This window comes from Macaca mulatta, chromosome X (assembly GCF_049350105.2).
Source record: "Macaca mulatta isolate MMU2019108-1 chromosome X, T2T-MMU8v2.0, whole genome shotgun sequence".
Lineage (NCBI taxonomy): Eukaryota > Metazoa > Chordata > Mammalia > Primates > Cercopithecidae > Macaca > Macaca mulatta.
Window position 1 is genome coordinate 161,978,968 of NC_133426.1, and position 18,316 is coordinate 161,997,283.

Sequence of the window (18,316 nt, forward strand, 5' to 3'; positions counted from 1 at the left end):
TAGTGATCTGAGTGACTTAGATTTGCAGATATTTTTTAAGAGTTGAGGAGTTGAGTAGTGAGGAAGTAAAGAACCAAAAGGAAAGGAGACTAATTCTTCCTTAAAGACTATTGAAACAGAGAAATGCAACCAACACACCCAACTTAAAATTTAGAGCATCTGGACAAGAAAGGCCTTTAAAAACCCTCCTTTTATTTTGCAGATGAAGAAGCAGGACCAGAACGGAGATCATTTGCCTACAGCCACACAGCAAAGTAGAGCTAGCATTAGGACTAGAACTTAAATTTCTTGTGTCATGTAAAAGGATTTGAGTTTTTTAAAAAAATTCCTACTTCTTAAATGAACAACCAGCTTCTTCTTAGACTTTTCCTCAGGATTAGAAGTATGTGAATTCATTTGGTATTACAACTTTTCCCTGTATCATTCATCACTAAAAGACCTATATCTTTTAAAATTCAAGGTCTTAAAACTGCAAGACTCCCTGGTTTGAAATAAACTGCTATGAGTCTTAATGAAACCATTAAAGTAATGAATAGGACTAGGGTAGCAAAGTGACAAGTTAAGAGTTAAATGTGGTGAGAACCTGGCAGCTCCAACAAGATGTATGCGGTAGGAGGGAGGCCCAGTCAGTGGCAGAGAGGTTAGTAATGTAAACTATATACAACTTGGTATTTGTAAGGGGGGAGTGCTTTGATAGAGATGCAAATGCTTTTGCACAGAGAGGGATTTTTAGAGAGCAGACTTTGGTACAGTAGAACTAAGAAAACATATAAAGCCAAAGCAGAAATTCCCCCTATGTTTGCTTTCAGTTATTCTGAGAAGGAGTGTATATAACAGCAGAGCATAGAAAAAAGCAACACACCTAAGAGCCGTTACACAGTAAGGTACAAAACAGCATTGAACCCACGGGAGTGGGAGAAAACAAGAGCCAGGATCTCCTCTTCCCCACTCTTCTTTGAAATCAACATTGAGTCATACTGTATCAGAAAGGATTTACCATAGAAATCAGAACTGTCTTAAGGTGTTAGCGTAGAAGGGCTTTCGATAGGAAAGTTTTCAACTTTATTCTCAACATGGCAGATTTTAGGTTCCAGGGAGAAAATACATTTTCTTTCATTAACAAACATTAGCATTTCTTGAATGGGCTTAGCTTTCTAGTCCCTAAATTGGCATAAGAAAAGAAAATTTTTTTAGGTTGAACATGGCAAATTCAGGGCTACAGAAAAACTGTTTAGAAAGCTATGAGCACCTGGCCAGAGAGACTGTGATGGGAGTGGGTTTACAATGCATCATTCATTACTGCAGAGGCACTACGTGACAAAAATCACTAGATCCCATCAATGTGCAGCCAAGACCTGTAATCACCTTTGCTCTTATTTAATAATATGTGATGTGTACATTCTCTCTCTCTCTCTCTCATTCGATAGAATATGGAATTGGCCAACTGCACAGTCAGTTTCTTAACTGTTGCTACTCACAATGAATGGCTCTTTAGTGGGTGGATTTCTGAATCATAAACATTCATGTAGTGGTAGTTTTTCATCTAGCCTATGTGCTACAGCAGTGTCTTGCCTGTTCCTTTCTCAACATATTTTTCTCTCTTACCTTCCTGTACAGTATCTATTTCAGTTCATCCTGTTAGCCAGATCAGATTCAGCACATCCTGAATGGCAACCAATTTATTGTCATTCAATCCTTAAATCCTACTCAACACTCTGATTTTATTCAGGTCCTACTGTCCACTTATTGCAGGTCTCCCACATTAGCTCCCAGAGTCCATTTGAATAAAAGATTCTACAGAGCAGGAAGAAACCTTCTAAGTTCATCCTGTCAGTCCCCTTACTTGTAGGCAAGACAGTACATCATTATTTCAGACTGATGCCCACAGCTTCCTTTAATCATCCAACCAAGCATCTCAATTTATCAGTCTTGCAGAAATATAATCAATATTGAAATACAACTTTTCAACCTAAACACCATGTACCCTTCTGGTCCCCTTTGAACATAATTCTCATTATTGTTTCTGAGTCATTTATATTATGACCTAGATTCCTCACAGATTAACTCTCAACCTTTTGGGCATGTCCCTGAGGTACCTAGTGACATCCCTAGAATCCTGTCTTTGGAATCTCACCTGTTTATCTCCTGTAACTTTAAGACCTTGTATACCTTCCTTTAAATTATTGCTTCCTGGAATTTTCAATATGTTTTGAATCTAGTTTCTTTTGGGAAATCAATTAGTCTAAACCGCATTCAGCATGTATATTATTGTTCTTACAGTACAAAGGATTTGCAGGGCTCTACATATTCTTTAGCTGATCAATGGGACATAAATATATTTCTCATAAATTTGTCAAAAGACTCTTCCCAGTCCCAAGTTCCTACATCTACATACCCTCCAAGCCAAATGAACAATGTGTCCTTTTTTATTTGGGTGTCTACATGAAAGTTGCCAGTTCCTTTCCAATGCTGAGACTATGAATCTATAAAGATACAGCAAAGGTAGAGGTGGCAGGTTGCATGAGCCTTTGAGTGCAAGTAAATAAAGGAAACATACATTTTGCTTTTGAATACCCAAATAAATAAGGGCACATTGCCCACCTTACCCTCAAGGACTTGAAGATATAGAAGATATGAATGAAAAGAAATAGTTTAGAAAATTGTATAGTTATAGAAAGAAATACAGACCATAATGGCTCAAGGTCCTTCAAGATCACCTTGTTCACTTCACATATCCTTCAGTTTCACATAGATAGTGAAACTGAGATCCAAAGAAAGCAAGTGATTTGACAAAAGTGACATAAATATTTGAGTCTGAGAGTTTCCATAATATTTATTTGCATTCTGTTATGATGCATTTATTTAACACCAAAACAACTAGTTAAAACATGAAATTTTTGTCAGACTGGTTCTTTGATGTGATATGCCAAAAAAGGTTATTTTCAACCAAATTAAATCTTTTCAAATAATGAACAGATGTAAATTCAGCTAATCAGGTTTGCATGAGGATATAGCCTCAAAAGTCAACTGAGTCTGGTCATATTATTAGCCACTGAGTCGTTTTTCCTGTTACTGAGCTTTGGGCCCATTTCAGTGTCATGTTTGCTTGCTTATGGAAACCTAATCAAGCACCATCCTCTCTCACTTGTTCATTTCTATTACTCATTCAAGCTATCCATCACATACAGTAGTGTGAGTAATTGATCTATTTTGAGGAGGCCTGAAATCTGATGGATCTCAAATATATACTTTATTCATGCTAGTGTTTTGCTAGGTCCTAATGCCTCCAGGATGTTTCCTGGATTTGTGTTTAGGTTTCCTCATTTACACCTCTTTGGCTCTTCAGTCTTCTAAGTGGTGTGATACAGCAGTCTACTATTTGTACAATATTTTCCCCATGGTCATCATCATCAGTTCTAGGGGTGGTAAAATCCTTCAGGGAATGACCAACCACCTCTTCCTGACTACGGTACAAAGGAAATACAAGCATATACTTTCTAGATATTCAACTTAGCTTAAAGATGGTATAAGAATGCCACTGTCCTTTAAGAAAGTCAGTTTATTGTGTAAGGTAGTGATACAGAAAAGAAGTCCAAGCAGATTCTGCTTGGTAAATCCCATCAATATGGAGTTGACTTAGGATAGTAATAGGTATAATTACAGATGATTTTTGAAATAATTCAGGACTTGTCTTCTATAGTTCCTTGATCCCCAGTATTAATCCCATGTGTACGAAAGCTTGATTCTAGAGCCTCCATTCTATTTAAAAAGAATCACTTCCTTAGTAAGTTAAAGCAGCCAGTAAGGTGAGGAGAACTGCAAGATGATTAGTCTTGGCTTCCTTATACTCTTGGGAAGCCTTTTTTTTTCTCCTACACTGCAGACAGCTTAATTCCTACCCTCTGTGTGTTTGCTGTATCTCTGCCTTTATTGCATTCTCCTTGCTTGCCTGTATTCACTGAATAAAGTAATGTCCTTTCTTATCTGTGTATTACTGCTTATCATAATTCACACTGAAAAGATAATTTTGATTGGTTATATATATATATATATATATGAGCAACTTCTCATGGGAGACTTTTGAGGCTTTCTCTTTTCCTTCAGCATTGCTTCAGAAAATAGCCTTGCATGTAATACTAGGTTCCATTTGTATTAAAATTCTGATACCCAAGGCTTGGATGTCTCTGCTAGCAAATACCTGAATGAGCTAGCTGCTCCTATGAAACTAGGCATTTGATGGAATACAAAAAGAATCAACTACCTGATCTTTGTTCCCAAACTTCTTTATAGTCTGGATGGGATGATCAGATTGGCCTATAAAGAAGTAAGTGAGGTTAATTACAGAATAAATGTGTAGCATGAAGATTACTATAAAGCAATTGAAGGTAGCGGTGGTGATAGGGCCTGAGCTTTGTTGGTTTCTTGCAAAGTACTTATGCCTGTGTGTTCTCATTTACTGTTTTTATGCCTTCTCTCCTAGGATTTTCTCATGTGCCCTGAGATCCATGTAACTACAAGGGCTCCTTTTTATCACCATAAGTGCCACCCTGGCTTAAAACCACTCAGAGCTTAAAAATCAAGGCAAAATGGATGCTGCGGTGACAGATGATTTTCAACAAATTCTGCCTATTGAACAGCTGCGCTCTACTCATGCTAGCAATGACTATGTGGAACGGCCTCCAGCCCCCTGTAAACAGGCCCTCTCAAGCCCTTCCCTTATTGTGCAAACCCACAAGTCTGATTGGTCTCTGGCTACCATGCCTACTTCTCTCCCCCGTAGTCTCAGCCAGTGCCATCAACTGCAGCCCTTGCCTCAGCATCTGAGCCAATCTAGCATTGCCAGCTCAATGTCTCATAGCACCACTGCCTCTGATCAAAGGCTCTTGGCCAGCATTACACCCTCACCTTCAGGCCAATCCATCATCCGAACCCAGCCTGGAGCAGGGGTCCACCCAAAGGCTGATGGTGCTCTGAAGGGAGAAGCTGAGCAATCTGCAGGGCACCCTAGTGAGCACCTCTTCATCTGTGAGGAGTGTGGGCGCTGCAAGTGTGTCCCCTGCACAGCAGCTCGCCCTCTCCCCTCCTGCTGGCTGTGCAACCAGCGTTGCCTTTGCTCTGCTGAGAGCCTCCTCGATTATGGCACTTGTCTCTGCTGTGTCAAGGGCCTCTTCTACCACTGCTCCACTGATGATGAAGACAACTGTGCTGATGAGCCCTGCTCTTGTGGGCCTAGTTCTTGCTTCGTCCGCTGGGCAGCCATGAGCCTCATCTCCCTCTTCCTACCCTGCCTGTGCTGCTACCTGCCTACCCGTGGATGCCTCCATCTGTGCCAACGGGGCTACGATAGCCTCCGGCGACCAGGCTGCCGCTGCAAGAGGCACACCAACACTGTGTGCAGAAAGATCTCTTCTGGTAGTGCACCCTTCCCCAAGGCCCAGGAAAAGTCTGTATGACCTTCCAGCAAGGTGGATCCAGAGCTTTTCTCCTTCTAGCCCCCATCAGTAATGCATAGGCCTCATCTTTGGAGAGGGAAGGAGTGACAAACTAGCCAAAGTTAGGGCCTCTCCTCTTTTGTTCCGGCAGTGTCAGGGGAATGACCAAGTACATCCTGGTGCAGGATGCCTTGTTCTTTCTCATAGTATCTATCCCACTCCTCTTCAGTCTTTACACCCTGCCAGCTCAGCCCTTATGGCTGTCATGGCAAATTCAGGTGATATATGGGTATGAGGTTTGAACACTGAGGACTGACAGGGCCAGCAACGTGGAGGTTTAGGGGCTCCCCAGTGTAATACCTCTCGATGCAGGCTCTGATCGTCACTGTTTTCTGCTGTGCCTTTGGAAGCTTTCTTCTAAGATGGTTTTCACAGGTACATGTGGAACAGCGTTCAACCTTCCAGGGAATATGACCCCTTCTCCCTGTTACTGCCCTTCTTTATTTCTCTCTCCTCTTTCATTATTCTGTTCTGTATTCTTTTCACCTTCATTCTCACCCTCTCTTTTACTTTTTCTCTTTCTTCCTCCCTTTCTCCTTCTCCCTTCGTTCTTTTTCAGACTGATCCTTTCTCTGCCTGTTTTTCTATCTCATTTGATCTGTATTTGTCTCTCTACCTTCCCTCTTTCTCTAACATGTCCAAAAGTGCTGTTTTTCCATAGATGTTTCCTTAGACGCCAAACTTTGCTATGCTATAGTATTTACTAATTTTTATTAAGGGAAATGGATTACTGTAATGAACTGATCACTAGCAATAGTCTGTATCCCGATGTGTGTGTGTGCTCACAATCACTCTCACCTGTTTGTGAGCACATGCGGCAAAGTTATCTTATATTTCCAGGTTTAACTAGTTGGAGTTTTTCTCCCTTTCTCAATAATCAACTTATAGTACTGACAGATTCCACTAGCATGCTGAGTAGGACAGTAAATCAGGATGCTCATAACTTTGTATGTCTGACCCAAGTGCCAAAGGCAGACGTGCTTTATAGCTAAATGAACAAAGCAAAGGATACAGAGGTATGTTCTCTCTTAGAAGCTAACTTCCCTGAGACTGCATGGCTCAGGCGTTAATAATGGACATAAAAAGTCATAAAATGTTAGAGCTGGAAGGAATCTTAACTATTAATCTAGTTCAATGCCCATATTTTACAGATGGGAAAACTGAGGCCTGGAGATAGGAAGGGACTTGCCCAAGGCCACACACTGAGTTAACAGCAGAATTGGGACTGGAATATAGGCTATCTGACTCCTAGTTCGGTATTCTTACCCCTGTACCACATTGAGTCATGGGACTTTTTCCTAGGGCTCTATTAACAGTGACAGAAAGCCATTCCCATTCAATTACTTTTCAGAAACCATGCCAAGTTAGTGTGGTGGTCTTTCTCCAGTGCATGGTGGGTAGCTAATTAACTATCAGACGTTGAGGCTGCCCCCAGTGGACATCACCTTTGGCTCTGTCACCTTGTAGAAGCTCAAGTGTGGAAAAGAAAAGCTTAAAGAAGCCCTAACCAAGCTGTATCTTCGCCATTGCATCTACTCTTTGCTGCACACACTGTGCTTGCTCCTGGCTTGTCTGCACTGGCAGCTGCCTGAGAACTTAAATTTCAGCAACAGTGAAAAACTGAGATGAAAGATGTATAATTCAGAGAACTGACTTCTCTCTTAAAAAATACAGAGAGCCTGTGCTGTGAACCCCCTTCAATGGGAAAAAGCTGCAGTGGTGATGGCAGGCTCCTAAAGACTGCTGCTTAAAGACACAAGAATTATACAGTTTCCCTCTATAAGTGAATCCAGAATTCACTGAGGAATTCAGAGATTGAGGGCACTTGCTTGAAATCAAGGTGCTCCAACTTAGTTTAAGACCTCCAGACTCTAACTTTATAGATCATCTCTTTTAGAGTGTGCATGGATGTGTGTTGCAGGGTGGAGAAGTGGGGACAAGTGTATAGTCGTACACAGGGGAAGAGGAGACATCCATGTCCCTTTGTTGGATACATATTACAGAAATATGTGCCACTCAGTTTTTGTTGGTTCTGAATCTTCCTGAAGTGTACTGACATTTGGGCTGCACAGAGCCCCACACCTTCACTTACACCTCCACTTCTAGAATTGCTTTGCTCTATTTTTGTATATATAAATATGTTATGATGATTATTAATAATGTTAATGATATTGCTGCAAATGGTGCCATATATAAGGTTAGGCTTCTTGGAACATTTATAAACCCAAACCAATACCTGTAACCTCTTATGTTGCTTTCAGATCCTTCAATTTTAAGTAACTTTTTAATCTTACAAGTCTGCTTGATTGTACTTTACACTTATCTACCCCTAAAAGCTCTGCCCAGTTCTCTGGGTCAAGCTGGATGGTGATGAGTAGCAACCACACTTCTCTGCTTCTGCCTGAAATGTGCTTAGAGCTCAGTTATCTAAGGATTCTCTGACACTAGTGCATTGTTCCTGGAGCTAAAGTTATTATATGGATGTTTGCTTATTCGTTTCAGGCCCCAAAATAACATGAGCCCCTCCTCCTTGATAGCTCCTTGATATCCCAATCTTGCAGTCCTAACTCAGGCAAATTGTGCACTGCCAGAGGGGCCCTGGGTTCTGCCATATACCCAGAGGAGCCTTTCTCAGTGTGTTTCTAAATGGCCTTACACTTGGTAGAAGAAATTGAAGGGTTACTCAAATACAGTTGCAATCTGCAATCTGCTGTTGAGTCAGGGCTTTCACTTGTGTCCAAGTTGGCCTGATATGGACTGCATCTGGTTTACATATAGATGGGTCCTGTTGGGGTATGCGCATGGACGTGTGAGTGAGTGTGCATATGTATCCCTTCTGTGATTTTATATATATATATATATATGTAAATATATATTCACACATCTCTATATATTTTAATGTATTGCACATGTATATTTAAAATATATATGAAAGAACTCTAAATCCTGCAGGGAGGCTCTGTTTTCATTATTTTTCTACTTTGTGTCATGTCCTGTATAAACAGGAATATTTAGAGGGTGTTTCCTGCTTAGCATTTTTTTGCAGTTAAATCATCTGTTAGTCCCTAACTCTATTGCTTTCCACGTATTGGTTCCTTGATACATTTCATATGGCATCAGCCAAGAGTTTTCCTGTGGTTCCAGCCCATCTTCCCTAATCACAATTACAATAATAAATATAGTGAACACTTACATAGTGTTTACTATATGCTAAGCGCTATTTTTAGCATATTATTTATATTAGCTCATTCATTCCTCACAATTCTACAACATAGGTATAATTCCAATCTCTATTTTACAGATGAGAAAACTGAAGCACAGAGAGGTTAAGTGACTTGCCAAAGGTGACAATTGTAAACGGTAGAGCTAAGATTTGAACATAGGGTGTCTGACTCCCAGGTCCACGCTCCAGAATCAGATATAGAAGGCTGGAGCACAATGTAAACCATTCTGGAGTAACAAGCCTCAAGTGGTGAATAATTCTTTACCTAACTCTGGTCCACCTGCAACCTAGGAGTTAAAATAAGTATGCTGCTATGTTAAGGGTAAAGCAACAGTTACAGGCATTATGTATTAGCTGTCTTGCTCCCAAAATGGTGGCATTACAAATTTTTCCAGTATTCACTTTGAAAACATGCTTGCAGCCAGTTACCATTTCTTAGCTTATGACGTAGAGCTATTAAGGGAGTAGTTTCACTTGTGCCAAAGAGGGTAAGAGTTTATTAGTCTTATCTTTATTGGCCAGGGAAAAATAATTCAATTTTTTTCTGAACAAAGTAGAACTGAGACTGTTTTTGGAGCTTAAGATTTGCTACAGCTGTTAACACTCAAACTTATTGATTATATTGAGAGCAGTTTTCTGAGTCAAATGACCACTGATCCATATAACACCTTTTACCGACAGCTCCTTCACACTGAATCCTTTAACTTTGCCAAAGGACCTTTAAATAACATCTAGTCCAATGTCAACATTTTATAGGTGGAGAAAGGGATGCACAGAGAGGGAAAATAACCTGTCCAAAGTCACACAGTTCTGAAAATTGAGTGGAATTATGACTTTATGCCAGAGTTCCTAATTTCCAGGTATCTTAGCCTTGGTTTCTTAGAAAATAGAATTTGAAGCAAAAGCTATGTACAATCCAGGGTAGTATGAGTAAGGAAAGGGCTAATAAGGGAGAGAAGAAAGAAGAACAAATAAAAAGTATGTCACTGAGTTGGCCACAATCTGTTCCTTGGCAAGCTAATTTCACAATTTTTTATGACAGACCATGTGAAACTACTACATCTCCATACAGCCCACCTGGCGGAGGAAAGGAGGTGAATTCATCTGCTAGCTCTCATCTCATTAGTCAAATTCTTCCCCATGTGATATTAACCCTTCTACATTTTTGGGTAGTGCGTGGTGGCACTTAAGTATGTACCTTGGCATTTCATGCTTCAGCAGTAATGGGAAGGATTGTAGCTCCACTACAAACAGTAAGGCAAGTATATGAATATAGGGAGATTAAATTTAAAGTGATAAACTAGGGTGGTGCTTTTACCTTATGTCTTTAATCACATTCCTTCAAAGTAAGTTAGAGATAACCTACCACCTTTAAAGTAAATAAGGCTTTATTGTGGCTCTTAGAACTGCACTATGTTTGCCTTCCTGACCCTGTTTATTCCCTAGCTTGCTTTAAAGGGCTTCTTTTTTATATGGAAATTAATTCCCTGTTCAATTAAAGGAGTAACAAACTCTCAAAATATCTTTCTTCTTAATATAAAAAGGAATTTCATATTATTGAACTCCTCAAAAAGCATCTCTAAGTGAAAATATGTATGTGAATGCACATATGTTCTTTTAGGTTCCATGAGCATAATAGCAGGAAAACTGGTCAAGTCAATAAATGCTGGGGGAAAAAATGGCTAAACAAGGTATTCTGTAACATGAAAAAAGCAATGAGTTGGTTGACTGGCTTTTTAAAAAATATTTCAGCCACTAATTATGACATGACACAGACACATTCTAAGAATTATACTAGCTTTTATTCACATATATAATAGTTCCCTGTGTCCTATAGATCATTGTCACATAAAGCAAAAGCATTAGTGCCCCATTTGGACCTTTGGCCTAAGGTTTGATAAGATTTTGTAGAACTGAAATTCTTGGTCCCTTTATCCTAGTTTAGGCCCATATCCTCATTTTGACCCTCAAAGATAAGATCATAACACTACCAGTGTTGTTGCTATTAAAGGCCAGAATGGACAAGATAAGGAAAGGCATTTTGGGAATGACACTGACTATTGCTAGGAATCTTGCTCTCATTACAATCCAAGTTATATATGTTTGCTCCCATATGTATTTGTTGGCCCATCTCCTGAAAAAGAAGACAGTAATTCTAACTCACACATTGTCATTCCCAAACTAACCTTTTGACCATTCCAGGTAATAGTCATGTCTCTGATGGTAAAAGACAGAGATGTCAAGGCTCTGGAAGCTCCCAGGTCCTTGAAGAACTAACTAAACTGCTGAAAACAGAAGTGGTAATGTAGGCAAATACCCTGGCTTTATTAATATAAGGCTTTAACATCAAGTCACAGGCATGTTCTCTTACTGTAACAAGATGGGGCTGACCATTTGTGAACCCTGAAGAGTCATTTTGAACCTATGTCCTAAGGCCTAAAGTACTTTGATCCTCATCTTCAAAGTCTTACCACTCTAATAACAAAAAGAAACACTACAAAGAAACTGCAAGGAAAGCGACACTCATTTTTTTAATGTCTACCAATTATTTAGTTATTCATATATGCATTTCTTTATATAGAAAAATATATGAAGTTTCCAAAAGACTGATATTCAGCTTTATAGTCTTGGATAGAAAATCATGTGTCCTTGGTTGGGGATTCACACACCAAGGCTTAACAGAATTAGTTTGGGAAATACTCATTTTTATACCAGAGATTAGTTGGCTTAAACAACTTTACTCTGTGAATATTTTTCTTAATGATCCCCTTCCAATGGAGGTGAAGGCCTCCCAAGTAGGTGAAGGCCCCAGGCCTTTCTTAATACATAAACCATATTGAAAGAAAGAAAGAAAGAAAAAAGTAATGGGAAGTAATAGTAAATGTAGATCCAGAAAGAAAAACAAAGGTTAAGAAAATGAGATATGTGAAAGAAAAAAGCCCTGTAATCAGTGTGTTTCTTTCACCTAAAACACTATTTACTAACTACTTGGTTCAGTTGTACCCTTGAATTCCATTTTGTCTTTGACTTATATCAACACTCTTCTTTTCCAAACTCCTATAGCTCTTCATCTGGAATGATTCTATAGGGTGGAAGGGAGGAGAAAGGGAGAGAGCGGGAGAAAGAAAGAGAGAGAGAGAGAGATGGGTGGAGACTCGGCCTGTCTCCTACAGGTTCAAAGTTAGAATATGCCACTGACACTATGTGCCTTTCAAACTCCCTTCTAGGACATGCTCTGTAGTACTTAGATCTTATATTAAATGACAAGGTTTCTCTCCTTCAGAGAGAAATACCAGACTGGGTTTGTGGTTTTCCCTGGATTGGTTTTTTCTGAGTCAAAGTGGTGTTGTAGAAATCACATTACCCTGAGACCAATTAAATCAGAATCTTTGGGGGTGTTGAGAAATGGATTTTTAAAGTTCCCAGATGATTATAATATGCAAACAGATTTGAGAAAATCCACTCATCACTTTATTCTATAAACGCAAATAGTGAGGCTAAGAGAGGGAAAGTGACTTACTTATAACCACGCAGTGAGTTAGTGACGAAGTCAGGATAAGAATCCAGGTCTGCAGACTCCTAGGCCAGAATTCTTGTCTTTATGCTATACTGCTTCTAACTCTACCGTATTCCTCCTCTGAGCCTTTGCTTTTCTCATCTGTAAAATGAAGATAATAAAGCCTAGAGAGTGTATGAGAATCATTAAAGCAGAAGCATTTTTCTTAATGTACAAGGTTCTATACAAATGCAAGGGAATTAATGTATAACATATATGTGGGGCTGAGTCTCTAAAACAACATAATAAAAGTTGTTTTTATTTTAGTCGATCATTTTGGTATTATGTCTACCTGATAGCATGTAACAAGATTGAACACTTGTGTAGGTTGTATGTGCCTTTAAACTGAACTTGGCCTCAGTGACAATCAAAATTAGCAGTTGAAGAAAGAGGTCATACATTTTTCTCTTGCCCTTGCTGGAATAGGGATCAAGAGGAATATAAAAGCAATGGAATACCTGGATTTCTTATATGCAGTCAATCACAACATGGCCTTAGTGCTGAACTAGCCCAGGGTTTCTATGGAATTTGTAGATCCCATTCCTGAGGCTGGTCCTGGTTGAAGGATGTCTCTTTTGAAAGGCAGTATCCATGGAAAGCCAAGGGGGAGGGTTGCCCACTAGGAGGAGCTTCTTTAGTAGAAGCCAGAATGGAGGAAAGGGGCTTTCTGACTTGGCGCATCTGAAGAAATAGATTATTTGAGGATCTAGTACTCCCAGAATAATCTGTAACCATAAGAAACACATTTCCTGAACTCCAGAGCCCCAGAACATGGTATCCATATCCAATTCCATCCTATCCATCCTGGATATTATGAATTTCCAGAAAGGGCCACTTCTACTCCCCTAGGAGTCATACATCTGGCTACTTGTTTATTTGTTAAAAATAAAATTCTGTGCCATTTATAAAATGGGCCTCTTATGTCTTCCTTATTTTGAAATTATAATATACATTCCTAATTCATCATTCATTTTTGCCAATGATTTTAAAGTATTTATTTGAAAGTTATTTTTAAATACAAAAATATGTGTATTTAATAAAGCACTTCTTTATCCTCTTATCTGAACCATACTAAAAAATGTAAAACATGCCATGATTAAACTAGATAATTCTATATGTCACATTACAAGTAAGTTTTAAAAATCTATTTGGTAAATATATCCTCATTTCATCTTGAAATACCTGCCTTTTAAGGGGAGGGTAGAGAGACAAGGAATTAGTGTAAATCAAGAGGCCTAAAAGTATAATGACAAATATTTATAATTCAGATTGATCTCAGGGGTTTCCTTTCAGGTAATTAAGAGGTGATGACCTATGTTTAGGAAAAATTGGGTTGTTTAGAGGCCATGTAGGGGCCTGTGATTTCCTAGCAAATATAGACCCAAAGAGCTCCTTGCTAGTAATTACACTGCCGAAGAAGTTCTTGTACTTTGCCGCACAACAATTAACACAAGAGCCTAGGTATGAGCTGCATAAAGTGCAGGTGGACAGAATGAAAAATCAGACTCAATCTGTAGTTCTGAAGGAAGGGTCAAATTTGGTTGGGGTAGGTGTTAATAGTTGAAGAAACTGAAATGTATTTCAAGAGCACTTCAGATAAACAAGATGGAGACTGAAGCCAAGAAGGAGAATAAAGAGTAATTACTGCATAAGAGGCACTGAATTTAGAATCAGAAGATACAAATAATACACAAGAGAGGGTGCAATGCAGGGAACCATGCTTGATGGGTTTCATCTAAAGGATTGTAGCTGGCTCCACCTTTGACAAGTTAGCTTTTCTGTGCCTGGTTTTGAACCCAGGAACCATGACTCTAAAGATTTTGTGCTCTTAACTACTGCAATCTCCTTTTCAGTATAAAAATGGCTATGTTAATAGGATTGTAATATGTCCCGATTTGCCCAAGACTGTCTCAGCTAATATCTGTTTCTAAAATATTTTTAATAGTGCCTCCTTATACTCTGAGAGCATATCTTAACATGACTTATATATAATTTTCAACATTATGTTTAATCCCCAATTGTTTATTATCCATCAGGCCCCCCAAACTCTGACCTCCCTTGTTACCCAGATTACATTCCCTCTCTCCCTCTAGCATACTTGCCTGACAAAATCTGAAACTTAAATATAATCACTTGTTCCACATTTTCATCTAAACAGATGAATGTGATTGGAGAAAAACATAAAACGGTAAATTCTAGGGTGCCCTCAGTACCACCAGGTATTTCTACTTTATTTCTCTCTTCAGTTTATTTTCAAATCAACTCTTTAAAAGGACTGCTTCACACTTCTCTCTCATCACACCTCCAATACCCCACTTCCTCCATGCCTCCACTCCTATCCTACAACCTTGCAATATATCACTGGGAAAATAGCCTTTTCTTTTGAACTCACTCTAGCCAAGCTTTTAAACCAACCCTCCACCAAAATAGCTCTTTTCAATGTCACCAGTGATCCTACCTTGCTAAATCCAATGGTCAGTTCTCAGTCATCTCATTCAGTTTATCACTAGCATTTGTCCCAGTCCATTTACATTAACAGCTTCCCCCACCTGAGACAATGACCTGCATGCATTTAGTTTATTTGAGAGAAGTGATTCAGAAAATAGGAGACGGGACTGAGAATGGTGAGCCAGGAAAGGAAGGAACATCAATCCAAGGGCATGTTATTGATCTGTTTACTACTATAGGCAACTGAGGATTATTGCCACTGAGGACTCTCTAAGGAGCCATGTAGAATGCACCCCAGAATTTTCCACCAGACATAGAAGAGGAGAGTGTTTTTCTATCAAATCTCATCTCCCATTAATTAAGTGTAATCCTAGAGGGTATTTACTTGCAAGTTGGCACATGATTTGGAATCACTGAGCAGGGTCCTTCAAGTGATTCACATGGTGGTGGCAAAGAAGCCCCCGCAGGAAGCAATAGTATGAGATAAAGCTGAATGAGGTAGCATCAAGCTACACCTGCATGTAGTTACTGCCGCATGGCCTGAACAAAAAGGCAGTCCATATTGAAATATATTCTTTATTTGGCTTCCAGCACACCACACTCTGCTGATTCTCCTCTCACCCCATTGATCACTCCCTCTCCAAGTCCTTTGATAGTTCTTCCTCATTTTCCTGAACTGTAAATATTAGTGTACCTGAAGTTTCAGTTCTTAGTCCTCTTCTCCATCTACACTCACTCTCATGGTGATCTCATCTAGTATCCTGGATTTAAACACCATTTATGTACTCACAACTCCAAAACTTATAGCTCTAGCCCCAATCTCTCCCCTGAATTCCAGACTGCTCACTTAAAATCTCTACCTACAAGCTTAATAATAATATAAAACAACATATTTAACAGATAAATTTTGATTTCTATGTCATTCAGTTTTCCCCCACCTCAGTAAATGATGATTCTATTCTTCAGAGACTCAAGCTGACCATTTGGAGGTATCCTTCACTTCTATCTTTTTCTCATGTCAATTGGTCAGCAAATCCTGTTGGCTCTACCCTCAAAATATATCCAGAATTTGACTATTTCTCAGTATCATTACTGCTACTACCTGTTCTGATCTACCATTATCTCCTCCCTCGATAATTGCAGCAGCTCCCTGATTCCACTAATCCCAAAGTCTAATCCCAACAGAGAAACCACGATGATTGTTCTGAAGATGAAGGCCAGATCTTGTCATTCTTCTGCATAAAATCTTCCAGTGATATTCCAATTAACTTAGAACCAGACTCATCTAGTTACGACTATAAGGCCCTACATACTCTTCCCCTCCTATTTACATGGCCAGCTCTCTCATTTAATTCAGGAGTTCACTCAAATGTCACTTCCTCAAGGAGGCTTTCCCTGAATACCCTAAATCAGCATTGCTCATCATTTTATCCTCTTGTTTTGGTTCATTTTCCTTCATAGGAATTCTTACTACCTGATTATATTATATGTTACTGTTGAATAAATAAATGAATATGTGGGAGTTTAAATTGGAACAGTCTTTCTTGAAGTCATCAGATATTGATCCAATGTTTCTTATGTGCCAGACAGACATTGCTCTATGTACTGCTCCACTCTGTTCCTTCCCAAAACTCTTCTCTTGCCCCTGGAACCTCTGCTTCTTTCATTTCTCCACTTTTGGAATTAACTGGGATTACAATGCTTCCCCTTCAGTACTCTCCCATGGAGACTGTTCATTCTCCCATATATGGCTTCATTTCATTCCCAATGCAGCCTAGACTCCAGAGAGATGAAGATTTGAGTATCATCTTCATAGGAAGTGTTGGTTGAAATTGGAAATGTGTGATAGCTCTCTCTGGCAGAAAGTATAAACTGGAGAAAAAGAAAACACCAGCAGAATCTTTCCTCTAAAGTGATGCCTATCATGATTAGAAACCATACAGTTATGCTAGCAAGAATTATTATTATTATGCTAGCAAGAATGCCAATTATATAAAAAAGGCAGGTTCACTGGGTCTCTTTACTGTAAAAAATACCTCTAGAAGAATACATTTGGAAACAACTACCATATGAACATAAGAGATAACAATTATTGAGTTCCTACTATGTTTCAGGCATAAAATTAACATTTAATCCTCATGACAACTTTATGATATAAATATTTTATCACTATTGACAATAGATGTGGAAACAGAGGCTTTGGAAAGTTAAGTTACTTGCATAAGGCAATTAAACTAACAAGTGAAAAGAAGTTCTAGGATTTAAAACCAGGTTTGTCTCAAACACCGTGTTCTTTGCACTCTTCAATACCACCTTGTTTGCTAATTATATCAATTTAGAATGTGTGCATGAAAATTAAACATGCATTTTTAAAATTTTTACTAGGTCCATCAGCAGCTTTCAACATAATTGACCCTTCCCTCCTTTAAGTTCTTCCCTTTTGTGGCTTCAATTAAACTACATTTTCCTGTTTTCTCTCCTAATTATGTGGTTACTTCCCAGTCTCTTTTTCTAGGTTTTTTTCCTCTATCTGGCCTTTAAATATTGAAGTACTCAGGACTCTTCCTATCCCTTTTGTTTTACAAGTCTACACACTTTTCCCAAGAAATATCATCCCAAAACTCTTCCCTGACCCCCAAGAACCATTTCTTCATTTCTCTACTTCTGGAATTTACACTCTTATGACTTCAACTATACTGATGACTCCCACATTTGTATCTCCAGCGCACACCATTTTTCTAAGCTCAGTGCTATATCCAGTTGCATACTCTATATCTACATATATTATAGGTACCTCAAGTTCAACATATTCAAAATTGAACTAATTAACTTTGTTCCTCAAGTCGGCTCATCTTTGATGGTTCCCAAACTCAATAAATGTTATTACTATCTACTCAAATGCTCAAGCCATAAGCTTGTGAATCTTCCTATCTTCATTCTCTTCATCTCCTATATGCAATGAATCAAAAAGTGCTGACAATTCTTCTTTCGTAAGAATCTCTCTAATTAATTAGCTTTTCTACATCTCCACAATCATAATTAACCAAAAAGCTATTAACAATGCCTATTGTATTGCTCCAATAGCTCCTTAACTAGTTTCCTTATAAAACCTTTTATCCCCACTCCAATATTTTCTCCACATAGCAAAGAATAATATTTTTAAATGTAAATTTTTTATGTAATTGTCTTACTCTCTATTGCTCTTTGTAGTTCCCTAATTATTAAATCAAACTTCTTAATATTGCCAGGCCTCTGTCTACTTCTCTCCTACCTCATATTCTACCTTCTCCCCCTCACTGTAGTCCAAGTATACTATCCTTTTCTCATTTTCTTAAACATGCAAAGTTTTATCCTGCTTCAGGTAATTTGCCTATATTGGTCTATCAGAGCAAACCCCTTTACATAGCTTACCTCTGCTCATTCTTTACATCGCTTACCCATCACTCGCTCAGGAAAACCTTTTGTTTTGGTCCCTTGAAGACTAGATTATGTCCTTCATTATACACTTCTACAGCACTTGGTGCTATCTCTGACTACACCACTAATTATTTAATTACAGATTTATTTCTGTCTTCTGCTAAAATATAAACTTTATAA

General features: G+C 38.8%; 1 protein-coding gene across 1 annotated transcript in view; it reads left to right on the forward strand.

Annotated features, from left to right (window-relative positions):
• SPRY3 (sprouty RTK signaling antagonist 3) overlaps positions 1–6,901 on the forward strand; it is a 166,400-nt gene extending 159,499 nt beyond the window's left edge. Inside the window, exon 3 of the mRNA XM_028842203.2 lies at positions 4,481–6,901. Within this exon, the coding sequence (XP_028698036.1) occupies positions 4,587–5,453 (867 nt within the window). The 5' untranslated portion in view covers positions 4,481–4,586 and the 3' untranslated portion in view covers positions 5,454–6,901. The remainder of the gene's footprint in view (positions 1–4,480) is intronic.
• The last annotated feature ends 11,415 nt before the right edge of the window (positions 6,902–18,316 follow it).